Source organism: Squalius cephalus (assembly GCF_949319135.1).
Source record: "Squalius cephalus genome assembly, chromosome: 19".
Lineage (NCBI taxonomy): Eukaryota > Metazoa > Chordata > Actinopteri > Cypriniformes > Leuciscidae > Squalius > Squalius cephalus.
In genome coordinates, this window is record NC_137140.1 from 34,480,279 (window position 1) to 34,495,825 (window position 15,547).

Consider the following 15,547-nt stretch of genomic DNA (forward strand, 5'->3'; position numbering starts at 1 on the left):
AGTAAAAGTACAGATACCCCAATAAAATAGGTTCAAAGGTAATTCATTTTTAAAGTACTTAAAAAGTAAAAAGCACTAATCAATTTTTTTTTTTTTTTTCTAGCCAGTTTTAGTCATTCTTCAGCACTAATAAGAAAGATAAGTGCAGACATTTACCTATTGATCTGCAAATAAGCTAACTTTTTATTTCATTAGCAAAACTTATCATAATGTACATTACACCTTTTTCTTAAAGGCTACATTTTAAACGTATTTTTCATCATTCAAGTTCCGGCAATATCGCGGAAGCCTATATTTTACAGTGATTTGGTGATGCAAGAGCGCGAGCATTGGCATCCTCTTTTGGAGAGTTCTCAGCGCCGCTGATTTGGTGCATTTCTTCGGCGAAGTCGGCCTACATTTGTTTTATGTTTTATTTAATCTGTAAATTCATTACTGTGCTGTAAATCATTTTATTTTATGCAAGGCAACATATAAAGACGCGATGTCAGTTACCTAACTAGTGTTGCATTGGTCTTTTTTGCGTGATCCCTTGCATAAAACAAATCATTTTATTTCTAAAGATAGCCTACTAAATGTAATTACTTCAGATGTTAAAATATGTTCTCAGAGCTGTGCAATGTTTGTTTATTATGGGCAGGTTATGGAGTCAGTCACAGCATCTTTCGGTAATGAGTGAAACGCAGGCGGCGGTCTGAAGTTAACCCCGCCGAACACGAGCCCAGCTCCCGCAAGAGATCCAGCACCACTATCGTGCAAACGGGAGAACAGAGACCAGTTGATTACACTTGAATTGCTTTTAAAGGTTTAACTTTTGATTCTAGAATGTTTGTTAAACGAGTTTAAATGTAGGCAGTAGGCTATTGTACATGTTAAAACTAAATAAAATATATGCTGCATTAAGAAATGTTCTCATCTGAAATAAAGGAAGATATCATAGGCTAAACAAGTTATTGTCGTGTATTTTACAAAGGTTTAGATGATTACGTTAATAGTGTTTTTTTTTACAGTAAGTTTGATCTGAGTCAGAAGTATGTGGTAATTCTAGTCTTGAAATCTAGACGCACCCTAGCGGCAGAAAATTTTATTTTGCAGCCAGGGTGATCTAACAACTCTCCATTGGCTTTCGAGCTGGAAAAAACAAACTCTAGTCCGGCCAATCACATTGTATATATATAGAGTCGGCGGGCAGGCTTAACATAATGACGGCAGAGTTGCGGCGGTTCCCTGCTACTTGAAAACAAAGAATGGCTGCTGCTGGCGAACAGCGGCCTTTCGAATCGGCTTTGGCCGCGACTCTGGAGGACTTGGTGTTAAGCTTTTCTTTGGGAAAAGAACAAAGAACGGCACTTAAGTCATTCTTAAAAAGGAAGATGTGTTCGTAGTTTTGCCAACCAGATACGGTCTATCAACTAGCTCCGCTGGTGGGATAACGCTCTGGTTGGTTGTAGGGGAGTGAATTCACATAGGCTCACTATAAGGCTGTGCCTTATAATGAAGGAGTTGTGAAACTGTACAGCTTTTCCAGTTTTTTTAAATGAAATACTCCTTCCTACACCGACTACGGACACATTTTCTATCATGTATGCCTATGAAAAATGATCGAGCTATATCAGGGTAGGTATCTGCAGGCTGTAGCCAGGTCCTTCTTATCGCATCACGTCTGGTTAGGACACTTCAACCTGCTATACTGGCAATGTGTACCAGTGGGTGTATTTACTAAAGGTGGTCTGCAACTATATCTGATTAAGGCCGCGCGATCCAGTTTGGTTCAGAAAACTAATTAACAATGAATTTTTTTTTTTTTTTAATTTATGCTTGAATATATGTGTCCCATAGCCTACACAATGCCTTTTTAAACAAGGCTCATGGACTATGAGGGCTCCCTGGAACTTCTGTTACTGTTGGGCCCTGTGTGAATATGAAGGACCCAAATTCTCTTATAAAACCATTGTCCCATCCTGATTCAAATTTGATTTACTTGAACCACTCTTTGATCTTCTTTCTTTGTGTGAAACTTATTGGAAAAATAACTATTTATTATTACAGTATAACTGCCCATTTTCCCTAAGTTGAAGTGAGACATTGCCTAAAGTTTCTTTGTTGTTGTTGCCTAAATACTAAATTATCCAACAAAATGGGCCAAGAGAGAGCAATAGACTGTTTTAGCACACTTATGATTTCAAATTTGAACTGTACAAACGTACACCCTTCTCTCTACAGTTGTTTGAATAATAGAAAAAAAAGCCAAGTTAGCAGAGTGTAGCCTATAGTTGAAATGACAGGTTCTGGGCCAGATTTACTAACAACTCGCATTAGCGCAAACCATCTTTTGGCCTTAAAAACTACTGTCCGGATTTACTAAAGACACAGTGAAAATTAGCCCTGAAAAGGAGTGGGCACAGTTATTTTTGCGGCTGACCTTTTAAACCCATATTCAGTGTGCAAATGGAACGTCTTCCAAAAGTCTTTGCATTGACCTCTTTTTTGTTGTGATATAGTGTCTCCATTACATTTACACTGGTTTTAGGAAGCCAAGCAATTAGAATAGGCTATAATAATAATAGTAATAATAATAGTAATAATTAAATTACTAATAATACAATATAATAGCCTATATAGCTTTATAAATTATTTTAAATTATTTATATGTATCACATAATATTAATCTGATTTGCTGATGCCAATCAATAATCCTCCATATTGTAACACAATACATCATATTACCAGTCGTAGTGTCCATGGTTGTAGTTTCTGTTGTTGTAGTCTCGGTTGTGGTTGTCTCTGGTGTGACAGTAGTAGTGGTAGTGTTTATGTTGCTTGAATCTGAAATAAATGATAATTATTAGATATAATATATATATATATATATCTATATATCTTTTACATGAACAAAGTGCACATGTAAATATATTTACCTGCACAGTAAGCCAAACTGCAGGTAGTTGGGCTCACAAACTCATAGACATAATAATCTCCTGGACAGGCTTTGACTTTAATGGGATTGGATTGGAAATAGCAGCAGTTATTGCTCCAGTGACCGCAGACATCTCGAGTGACCACTCCATCCTCAACTGTTGGATGTCCTCCGTTCAGCCACAGTGGAGCATAAGTGCCACAACTAAACTCATCAACACATGTGTCTGGCATCTGAACGCTCTGACCCTGAATGAAGAGACGGTACCAGCCGTTCCAGCTGACCCAAGCGTCACACATTATTTGAGAGGAATGTTGATAGTTGGTGGCTCTCCATGAATCATCCAGGATATTGTAGTTGTAGCAGGGGTCAACAGGGGGAGCTGTTGTCATGGAAATATTAAAAATATATATTTTGCAGAATTACAGTTTTTTTCAATCGCTAACAAGCGCTTACCCATACTTCAAATAATTTTTCTAAACTCTTAACACAGACTCACACCTACAAAACACAATTGGCCAAATGGTTAATTGTCTTCTCAAAAACACATTTTGTTAAATATACACTAACTCTTCATTTCAAAACAGAACACGTTTCTCTGTGCACACACTAACTTTACCAAAACACTGGAAATCTGACTCAAAATGAAATTATTCTGTCAAAGAATAACACTTGTTTTCACTTCACAAGGTACATGCAGTCAATCAAAGTACATCAGGTTTCAAAATACTGGCTATTGTTGACATTACTAAAACTGCATAGACTTTTATGTTTCAGTTTTACAGGTATCTGCATGCAAAACATGCAATCCACCGATTTACACTAAATTTCTTGGTTGGGAACTGTATGTCCACATGTACAGTACTGTTCACATTCATAAACATTCCAGTAAAAAGCAAATCAGTTTTTATTCCTTTACTGTTTACTACAGGAGGTACAGTAGAAAAATATCCATGAAACACACAAGAGCATTCTGAACAAAAAAACAACAGCAAAAACATTACATTTTGTCCAGGTCGACGCCTTTTGGCCAGATTGAATCCTGCCTCATCTATGTATATGAATTCATGAGGGGCCTGGTTGGCCTCCAATTCCATAACTCTCAAAACAAAGTTTATGTAAATCATATCATCACTGTATACTATGCTGTACTGTAACATATTACTGTGTAGGTTACCTACTTGCAAAGTGCAAAGCTTATAGAACTGGACATTGAATTGAATATACAGTACACTATATCTGGACATATTGTCGTTGTAGCTCCTTGACTCTCTCACTGATATATTGTTTTTGAACTGATATCATTGCAGAAGCAGAGTTTTTTTTTTAAAAACTTTCATATTGTAAAATATTAGTACAATTTGAAATAACTGATTTCTTTTTAAAAATATGTATGTCATGTGTAAAATGTAATTTACAGTATTCCTGTGATGAAAAGCTGGATTTTCAGCATCATTACAGGAAGATGCATATGGACTCGAAAAGCTTGTTTCTTCATGACATTGTTCAAAAAGCAACACATTTTGCTAGCAATCAAAATCACATTTTGCTAAAATCATGAAATTTACAAAAATGGTAAAAGTTTCATGTAAATGGTAAATAAATGCAGTCCATACTGTATCTAAGGTTTGGAATATTGTTTTTGCTGTTGTGGGATGTTGTGTGTTAACATTTGTAAATACTACAAAAACACTCTATAATTTTGTTGGGAGGTATAGCTTGTCTGTTAAGAAAATTTAAGCATTATGGAAATGTGTGCATATTGTGTGAAAAATACAAGAAATATGTGAATGGTATGGCCACAAAAGACTGATGCTGTGCTAATTGTGTTTAGAGTTTTGAAAATGTGAACACTGGTTGGACAAACGCTTGTTAGCGACTAAATAAAACTGTAATAAATGAATGTTTTTTTATGTGTATTTTTTGTAGTGGTTATGTTATGAAACAGTTTACTCTCTTTACTTAACATCACTGTTTCATTTGCATTTTTAGTTGAAACTGAAGACAATTTGTCGTGAGCTTTCAGAACAACTTCTTTTATCCAGCTGACAAAACGAGATAAAAACGGCCAAATCTGAGTCCCTTTGTAATTGAGCACAAGTATTACAAGCAAATGGACTTCAAGAAGCCAGTTCTTTCAAAACACTCTTTTCCACTTATTTGCAAAAATATTATTCTCATATTAAATAGTCTGCAAAAATATCTTGTTCCTACTGTAGATCTCTGCTTTTGATTTAATTTCATGGCTTATTACACTTGCATGCATTATTTACTAATCAGAGTGTAATTTGATCTAGTTATTTTTTTAATCGATTGACAACACTTATATATATAAATATATATATATATATATATATATATATATATATATATATATATATATATTTCAGCTATATGTGCTGTCTATGATAAAAAAATAACTAGATTAATCACAAATTCTGTGATTAACCACGATTAAAAACACACATTTTTATACGTTTTTTACATAATTTATAATGTAATAATTCCACAGTTAATCTCCAAATTAATGTAGACAACATAAAGACAGTATACTGGCGCTGGCCATGTGTGTGATGCGTGTGATGCTGGCCAATAGTGAGCCTATGTTCTGAGGCATACAGAAGAAAATTAAGAGTTGAATAAAGTCGTTATTTTTTGGGGGGGTTGCGCACAAAAAGCATTCTTGTTGCTTGATAAACTTAAGGTTGAGCCGCTGTAGTCACTTGGACTATTTTAAACATGGTCTTTACTATCTTTCTGGGCCAGCAAGTTTCAATTAAAGAGATGCCTATGGAGGAGTGAGATAGCTCTCAGATTTCATCAAAAATATCTTAATTTGTGTTCCGAAGATGAACGAAAGTCTCGAACCTAACCCTTTAAGCCAGAGTAATTCAGTTCTAGTTTTGTGAGATACTGAATTTCAGTTCACTTTTGTGAGATACTGTATATCACTTTGTCTAAAAATGCATTCTGTTTACATTTAAATATATAGAGTTTGCATAATCATTTGTGAGCTGTATTGCTTTTTACTAATGTGATTTTTGTAAATATTTTCTGTAGAAATTAATTTAGCTATGAATTTACTTCAAGAGATCACGTTTAATAAAAATACAAGTCCAAAAAGATGCTCAAGAGAGTTTATAAAGGAAGCAATACTTTACCAGAGGTTGTGATTGGTGGAGTAATGGATTCTATGGATGGGATTGTTTCGGTTGTTGATGAGATGGACTGACTTGAGGGATCTGGTATTAGGAACATTTTATATTAACAACAATCATTTCATTTCAATTCAAACAAAATTCAGAAAAGTTAATGGCTGAAGATCATTTGAGTAAGTGCTCACCTACACAGTAAGCTCCACAAAATATTGGCTTGACAAACTCATAAACATAGTAATTTCCTGGACAGGCTTTGACTCTTATAGGGTGGGATGTGTAAGTACAGCAGCCGCTCCATGAGGAGAGACAGACCTGACGGGTGACCACTCCATCTTCCAGCTGTGGGTGAGGGCCGTTGAGCCACAGTGGGTAATAAGTGCCACACATGTACTGATTTACACATGAATCTGGCATCTGAGCATTTTCACCATTGTAGAACACCCTGTACCAGCCATTCCACTCCACATTATAATCACATCCATAGTAGTTATAGTTATTATAGTAAGGGTTGTCTGTGGCTCTCCAAGGCTCATCCAGACTGGTATAGTCATAGCACGGATCGACACTTGGGGTGGAGAAAGGTACTATTAAGGAAAAAATAGAAAGAGAGCATTATTGCAGATTAAATATATTCAAATGAATAATATGAATATAAATCAGTACAATTCATGAGAAGCATGTCAGATATAAAGATGAATGAATATACCTGCACAATATACAGGAGCTGGGATTGAAAGAGTTGGTCTGGTAAATTTGTAGACATAATAATTTCCAGGACAAGCTTTGACTTGGATCGGGTCGGATCTGTAGCGACTGCACTGATCATTACGGGAGCCGTAAATTTCACGAGTAACAACTCCATCTTCTAGCCGAGGATGAGAGCCATTAAGCCACAGAGAACTATAACCTCCACATGACATGTAATAAAAACACCACTCAGGCATCTGAGCACTTGATCCATCAATGAAGAGTCGATACCAGCCATCCCATTCTACACGAGTGTCATCATGATCAGATATGAATCCATAACTAGACCAGTAATTGAGTGTGCTTCTCCAGTAGTTGTTGAGTATGTTGTAGTTATTACACGGGTCATAATCTGTTATTAAGAGATGATGAGACCAAAACAAACAAGTTATATTACAAAGATGAACTTCACAGGTGAAAATCTTTTTTTTTTTTTTTTTTTTTTCAAATATTAACAAAAACACACAAACCTTACAAAACCCAATTAAGTGTAAAAGACATGAAACGTACAGTATACAATGACTATTTGAAATCATTGAAATTATAAACAGAGCTTGTGATTGCAAACATCATGAAACATATTGGTGGAGCAGGAACGTGTGTGTGTGCTTGAATAGACATGTCCGTGCGTGTAAGTGTGTGAGTGATGAAAATTGTTGTGTTGAAATGTTGCAATCATCAGGATTGGATCCAGGGGCACCTGATGCCAGAACCACCCCACCCCACTCTTCAGGCCCTCCACAGAGCACCCCACCCGGCCCTATTCCTAGTTGATTTAGTTATTGTTTTCTTGAATGTGGGTGTGAGTGTTGGACATCTATCATGAGGAGCATTAAAAAGTGAGGTGTACAGAGTAGAGCCGACAAAAAAATATGGAGCGCTTCACGGATTTGCGTGTCAAAGGTGAAAATCTGAACCAGTCAAACACTGTAATAATCATGAGATTCATAAACCATTTTATATGCAATGCGACTGTGTAAGAGTGAAAATGTTTATGCATAAAAATTTCCATTTAAACTGTAATGCAAATCTTTCATTTAATTTTTTTATAATTTTTAATAACACTTATATATTCGTTCATATTATTTGCAACTTACTCAAGGTGATGGTAGATCCAGTGAATATATCTGGACTTGTAGTGGAAACTGCCTGTGAAATAGTGTTGACATCTAAAAAGAAGGAAATTCATGTAATTGAGAAATCATTTACAAAAAGGTTTGAAATTCTTAAATAAATAAGGAAAGCACAGTACCTGTACAGTATCCTGAACACCACCACGATTGTGGATTCACAAGTTCATAGACATAGTAATTGCCTGGACACGCTTTCACTCTGATGGGGGTTGACTTGTATTCACAGCAGCTTCCCCAATAACTATCACCACAGACCTCCCTGGTCACCACTCCATCCTCTATCTGAGGGTGAGGATCATTGAGCCACAGATTGAGGTCTGTGTTACAGGTGTATGAACTAACACAGGTCTCTGACATCCGGATGTCCATTCCATAGTAGAAAAGCCGGTACCAGCCATTCCAGGAGAAAAGTTCATCACAGATGTAATCTCCACTTTCATTGTTGGCTCTCCAGGGACGATCCAGAGACTCATAGTTGTAGCAGGGATCACTGCTGATGCTTTGGAAAGCAACTGTCATGGAGTTTGCAAAAGTACTGTTAAAATATATTACATCCTAAAGAGCATAAGAGTTTTATACCATAAGACCAATTATGATGGTTAATTACATGATTTCGAGCAATTTTACTCTAACCAGTGGTGTACTGTCAGGCTCAAAATGGGGCAAGTCTACACGACAAAAGCTGTGCAAATAAGTTTCAATCTGAGAAATAAACTTAACTTCAGATAGGCACAAGAGGACTGTAGAGAAATATCACAATATTTTCAAATACATTGTTAGTTTACTTATTAATTATTGAACAAATGGCATAATGTGTAATTTGAGGAATTGTGTAACAAAGAGATCTAGGTGCTATTGATCTGTAACATAACCTACTATATAGAATGGGTAATGGACTGCAAACCACTAGTTAAAACATGTTTATTTTCATAAAACAAAATATGTTTGTTCAATTATCTAATAGTAAGAGCATTTACACTTTATACTGACATAAAAAAATTATAAAGATAAGATTGAATATTGTACCTGCACAGTACACAGGCTGGGGGGATGATATGTTGGGTTTGACAAATTCATAGACGTAATAATCTCCTGGACAGGCTTTGACTCGGATGGATGTGGAATTGTAGGCGGCACACTCACTGTAATACCCCTCCCACTCCCACCACCATGAACTAGTTCCCCAGACTTCATGGGTCTCCACTCCATCCTCAAGTGTTGGATGAGAACCGCTGAGATACAGTGCAGTGTCACCACCACATCCCACATTACTCATACACCACTCAGACATCTGGGCACTTTCTCCATTCAGATACAGCCGATACCAGCCACTCCATTCAACAAGAGTGTCATCATATCCATAGTACTGATATGGGCTTTGCCGTATGTCTCTCCAATATTCATCAAGAGTGTTATAATCATAGCATGGATCAGTTGTAGGTTCTGAGAGAATAAAGAGAAAAGACTCATTCACTCATTCACTGATGTGTCAAACACAAGAGTACAGGTAAACATCTAACATCTGTGTCTGTCTGAAAGAGAAGATATTGGGGTGGTAAAATGAGGATGAACTAAATAAACTGACTAAACCTACAACAAGTGTATCCTTTATACCGTTCTCTCAGAACTGACCCTTGATCTCGACTTATGACAAAGTTATACTTTTATGGAACTTTGATGATAAATGTGAGATTCAAATATTTAGGTAAAATTATTTTCCCATTGAAACAAAACATATAAAGGAATTACATTCAAGATCATCATCAGATAATTAAAGAGTGTGATGTTTACTGTATGAACAATTCAAAATAAACTTAAAATAAACAAATTAATAAATAACAGTACAAATGTAAAGGACAAATAAGGGTTTGTAAATCATATATTTCATGCTTTTTCCTATCCAGACCACAAACTACTACATTCAGCGCATTCCCTCGATAAGACCAAATATATATTTTCTTTATTTTCAATATACAGTATTTGTAATATATGACATTTCCTATTATCCTATCCTTTTCACATCTACTATCGTCTCTCTTTCAGTCTCTCAATATCTAAAGAAAACTTATTTTGTTTTAATTTGTTTTGCTTTATTTCTAGATGTTTGACTCATTTGTGGATTTCCTCTTACATCATACTCGGGGGTTTCAACAAACGGACAGGGAACTACGTCATCACGTTGAAAGGTCACGCCGGCACCAGCAATACTATTTGAACTACTATTCATATCAGAATGTTATTCATATACTATTCATATTCATATTCATATTCACTGAATACTATTACTATATATATAATAGCAAACAATACTATTTGAACTATCCTCCTATGTATGGGCGCATTGTAAACAGTGGGGCGGTTCTTCTGCCGGCGCCGGCGTGACCTTTCAACGTGATGATGTAGTTCCCTGTCCGTTTGTTGATCAGCTCAATCCGAACTATTGAAGGTAAAAAGTCTATAAATTATAATTTCTTTTTTGAAAATGACCTATCGTTTCGCTAGATAACAACCTCTTCTTCAGCTGTGATCACGTACAGCCCGTTTAAACATTTCAAAGACTTTTGAAACTGCATTGATTTGGACTTAAAAACGATGGTAACAAATGAAGTCCATTGTTAGAAGAAAAATCCAGAAATGTTTTCCTCAAAAAACATAATTTCTCTCCCACTGAGGAAAGAAAGACATGGATATCTTAGATGGCATTGGGGTGAGTAAATTATTAGGAAATTTTCCTTTTGGGGTGAACTAATCCTTTAAAATGCATTTCTTTTTCTAACATTTAAACTTAAACCACATTATTAGATTACCCTTTGACTTTATAAATACACATAAATGAAAGCTTAATTATTTTCTATATTGTTTGTGCATTTATTTAAAGACTGCATGTACCTTTTTTGTCACTGGTGTTACATTACTACTTTGGCAATATTAAAGGTTTTTATGAAATATTATTTCTATTTTTTTCAGCACATGTAGTCAGAGTTACAGAAAAATAATAATAATGCAACAAATAAGGAGATTATGTTTTATTTATTTTAATCAGGTTTGTTAAAATTGTTCTTGAATGATGTTAGTTCATTTTCCTAACCATGTTTTGCTGTAACAATAAAAATATTTGAAAACTTTATCAAGTTATAATGCAATCCTTTAAATCTTAACTTTTGAGTGTAGAAGAATTAAATGGATGTAAATGTGACAAAAAAAACAGTAACACCAGTGACACAATGAATCACCAATAACATGCATAAGACCAAATATACTTATTCTTCAACTATAATTAAGTAGATGAGACTAAATTGTTACATTTGGCATACAATCTAAATGAATAGCTTTGAATAACAATAGGAGTCACTGGTGTTACTGGTGTTACCAATAAGGTGACACCAGTGACAGTAACACCAGTGACAATTTTCATGAAAAAATCATTTTACAAAATGGCTGCTGCAAGGTATCAAACCACATGTTGTCAATCATGGTATACTAACTAAATTTATAGTTTAATCCATTTGTATTCTATTTTTTTCTTTTCTTTTTTCTTTTTTACAATTCCCTAACAATAATGTAGGTCAGTTCAACTAAAAGCTTCACATGAAATCATGAGATAAATCAAGTGATATCATCAGTGTGATTTTTATGTGTAATTGGTATAATTGTTCAAATAACATATTGTTTTATTTTAAAATATAAAGAAATTGTAATCCTAAGTGTTTTTCAAGAGTAATATTTCTGTAAAGGTTTGGGACAGAAAAATGGACATTTCTATAGAATGACCCACTTACTACATAACTAATAAGAAATTACTGAAGAACTAATAGGTAATTCTTCATTAACACTTAAGTCACTACTGTTAACTACTAAGGAAGATGTGTTAACTAGTCAGTATGTAATGGAATTTTATGATTGTGTTAAGTAACAGTTAGTTAATCAATAGCTATTGAATTCTGTCATACCTCCTGAAGAACTACTATTAATTAACTACTACTATTTAGAAATATAACTATGAAGTGACTACTAATGAACAGTCATACACAGTAGTCACTACAATAATGCGTTTTTATTATTTTTGTATTATTATTTTTTTTTTCCAGTGGTTAAAGTACACAAATCAAGTACTTGAGTAAAAGTACAGATACCCCAATGAAATAGGTTCAAAGGTAATTCATTTTTAAAGTACTTAAAAAGTAAAAAGCACTAATCAATTTTTTTTTTTTTCTAGCCAGTTTTAGTCATTCTTCAGCACTAATAAGAAAGATAAGTGTAGACATTTACCTATTGATCTGCAAATAAGCAAACTTTTTATTTCATTAGCAAAACTTATCATAATGTACATTACACCTTTTTCTTAAAGGCTACATTGTAAACGTATTTTTCATCATTCAAGTTCCGGCAATATCGCGGAAGCCTACATTTTACAGTGATTTGGTGATGCAAGAGCGCGAGCATTTGCATCCTCTTTTGGAGAGTTCTCAGCGCCGCTGATTTGGTGCATTTCTTCGGCGAAGTCGGCCTACATTTGTTTTATGTTTTATTTAATCTATAAAATCATTACTGTGCTGTAAATCATTTTATTTTATGCAAGGCAACATATAAAGACATATGTCAGTTACCTAACTAGTGTTGGCAACATATGTCAGTTACCTAACTAGTGTTGCATTGGTCTTTTTTGCATGATCCCTTGCATAAAACAAATAATTTTATTTCTAAAAATAGCCTACTAAATCTAATTACTTCAGATGTTAAAATATGTTCTCAGAACTGTGCAATGTTTGTTTATTATGGGCAGGTTATGGAGTCAGTCACAGCATCTTTCGGTAATGAGTGAAAAGCAGGCGGCGGTCTGAAGTTAACCCCGCCGAACACGAGCCCAGCTCCCGCAAGAGATCCAGCACCACTACACTGTAAAAAGCTTAACTATTATTTACTCAATTTTTTTGGTTAAACATTTTTACACTCAAAAAAATTGACCCTAACGTTAGTTTTTCCCTTCCCCAAGAACAAAGCACATTACGTTAGCAGGGCTGAACTGGAACAAAAAAATTCAAATCAAATTTGCTAATAAAAATGAGCAAAATATAGCTAACAGCTCAGATAACTGCGATTGTCTGCAACAAATCGGAGAAAATCAAGACAGAAGAAGAGGTCTACGATGCCTACGGATGTTGGTTGATCACAAACTTCCAAGATGCCGTCTGCAAGTGTGTTTATGTCGATTGCGTGGGTAGGCTATTAGAGATTTTTTTGCGATTGTCATGGGGTTTCTCAGATTTCGCTTGAGACCGGTAAGCATTAGCCTCGATAGTAGTCGTGTCTCCTTCATTGCGTATTTTTATATTTTGAATGTATCCCTCCACTGCATACTGTAACCCCTTTTGCCTCGATCTGGAGGATATCGCGGAGGTATTGCTCAAAAAATGGTCACTGACACGCACGGATACCCCTTCCCGTCATGGCAATCTGTCGCGCTGGTCGTGTTTGACCATTTGTTTGTCGGACGTAGCAACAGTAACTAAGGGGGGCGGGGCTCGGCGAAAGGCTAATTGTTTTAATTGAGTAAACTTACTCAATTTCTTAAGAGTGTTAAATATATTAATAATATTGATTTGAATTAAGTAATATTTTTATTTCTTGAAACAGATCAGTTTAATTCAATATTCTCAAATATTTTTGTAGAAATTTTTACAAATATATTAAGTATAAAGAAATAATTAGTTAGTCAAATACTTAATAATTTTATTGAAAAAACTTAAATATATCTGTAAATTTTAGATCAAATTAACTGTTGGATTTTTACTCAATTATTTTGGCATGTGTAACTTAAACAATCAAGTAAACGATATTCAGAGATTTTATTAAGTTAATAAAGTGAAATATTTCTGTAATATTTACTAAGCCACAGAATTATTTTTTAGAGTATACCGTGGAAACAGGAGAACAGAGACCAGTTGACTACACTTGAATTGCTTTTAAAGGTTTTTGTAAATGACCGCAAAATATGTATGTGTGTGTTTCCCTTTAAACGTGTTGTGTGCGCGCACGCACGCTCTCTACGTAACGTAAGCTGTAACTCAGGGAGAAGAAAGAGGTGCGGACGAGGAGCACATTGTGGTTCTCACGTGGTGTTTACAAAGTTTTGAAATATATATTGTAAAAAGGTGGATGCACTTTACGTTTTGGTTCTTTTAGTACCCCTTTGGCAAGCGGAGCGAGGTATGTGTCTTTATTGTGTGTTTGCATGTTGTATTTTAAAGTAATATATAATTTCGTATGGCAAGTGTTATTTGTCGAGCTCTTTTGGTTAATTTCTCATGTATGTAATAATTTATTTGCCTTTTGGGTATCTGTAAATGTGTATTTGTTTAAGTAATCTGTCATTTGTACATATGTTTTTTTATTTATGAGTATATTGTTTCTTTATGTAGTTTCACGGTGCTACAACACAACGTTTATCGAAGTCACGGTTAATGGCGCTCAAAGCGAGCGGAATAAAGAAGATTAAGCACCCGTCGAAACTCTCTGTCTCGTTTGTCGACGCCGAGGGGCCGCTACAGTGAAACTCGACGCTTATCGGGACTGCATCGCTTCGCTGCTGCCCTGTTCGAGAGAGTTCATCACAACGCCGCACGAGGATCAGCACGGCGCTGCGGACGTCTGCGCAGTCACAGCGGATCGTGACGTCATTATAACTGCTTAAAGGGAAAGATCGCAAGGTGGTAGCAAGGCACCGTTTACCATTACAGATGAGATTGAGACTGTGAGTTAAATCGTATTCCCACGTGAGCTGCATCCATTCATTGGAACTCTGTAAGTTGACATGTTCAAATGGAAAGAAGAATTTTTTTTGAACTATTAAATTGAAGGATAAAACTACAAGAGACATTTAAATTGAATATGTCAAATCACAAGAAAATATTCAAGTTTACTTGATTATTTAAAGTCTATAAAAAACTTGTGTGTTAAATTTGAACGTTGATTGTTGAAGATTTATCTTGGACATTTAAAAAGTCATACACAAAGAGTACAGTTAACTTTATTACTGTTTGTAAACACTGAAATTTCTGATCTATTACAAGGGAAATATTTAAATGTTAAAAGTGTTTACAGTTTGCATTTGTGTTGATTCTCGTTGCTAATATTTTGAGTGCTTACATTTTAGAGGTCTGATGGAAATGGTATCACTTATAGCTTAAGTTGCCCAGTTTAAAGAAGCAAACAACATTAAAGAGGCCATGGAAAACCCACCTGAAAAGGAAGTTGAATCAGTTGAGGAGATGCCACTTCCAGCTGAAGAAATAAGTAACTCACCAGTGCAACAGATCAGAGCAAGCTCACGTGAAAGAAGCTTAACAGAGAAAGGTCGAGAGATGCATGAGCTCGAAGCAAAGAAACAGGAAAGGTCCTTCCATAAGACATATGAGTCCTGGAAGCAGGCTGCAAGAGAGGCTAGATCACATTTGAAAACATTCTGTACACGTGAAGACCTGGAGCAAATACAGCAGGACATTCAAGGCAGACATGATTCAGTCTATCAGCGTTATGAACCGATTCTGCGTAACCACACTACTACTCCAGACATTGTTAAACGTATGGATGCC

General features: G+C 35.3%; 1 protein-coding gene across 1 annotated transcript; it reads right to left on the bottom strand.

Moving 5' to 3' along the window:
* Positions 1-653: 653 nt before the first annotated feature.
* LOC307146702 (uncharacterized protein) lies at positions 654-13,403 on the bottom strand (the record flags this gene model as incomplete). The annotated part of the gene is made up of 10 exons (XM_079850912.1): positions 654-748; positions 2,919-3,299; positions 6,079-6,159; positions 6,261-6,659; positions 6,782-7,174; positions 7,920-7,991; positions 8,075-8,086; positions 8,204-8,467; positions 8,982-9,398; positions 13,391-13,403. 10 exons carry the CDS (start codon positions 13,401-13,403, stop codon positions 654-656), a joined length of 2,127 nt encoding a protein of 708 aa, XP_079707038.1.
* Positions 13,404-15,547: the final 2,144 nt, after the last annotated feature.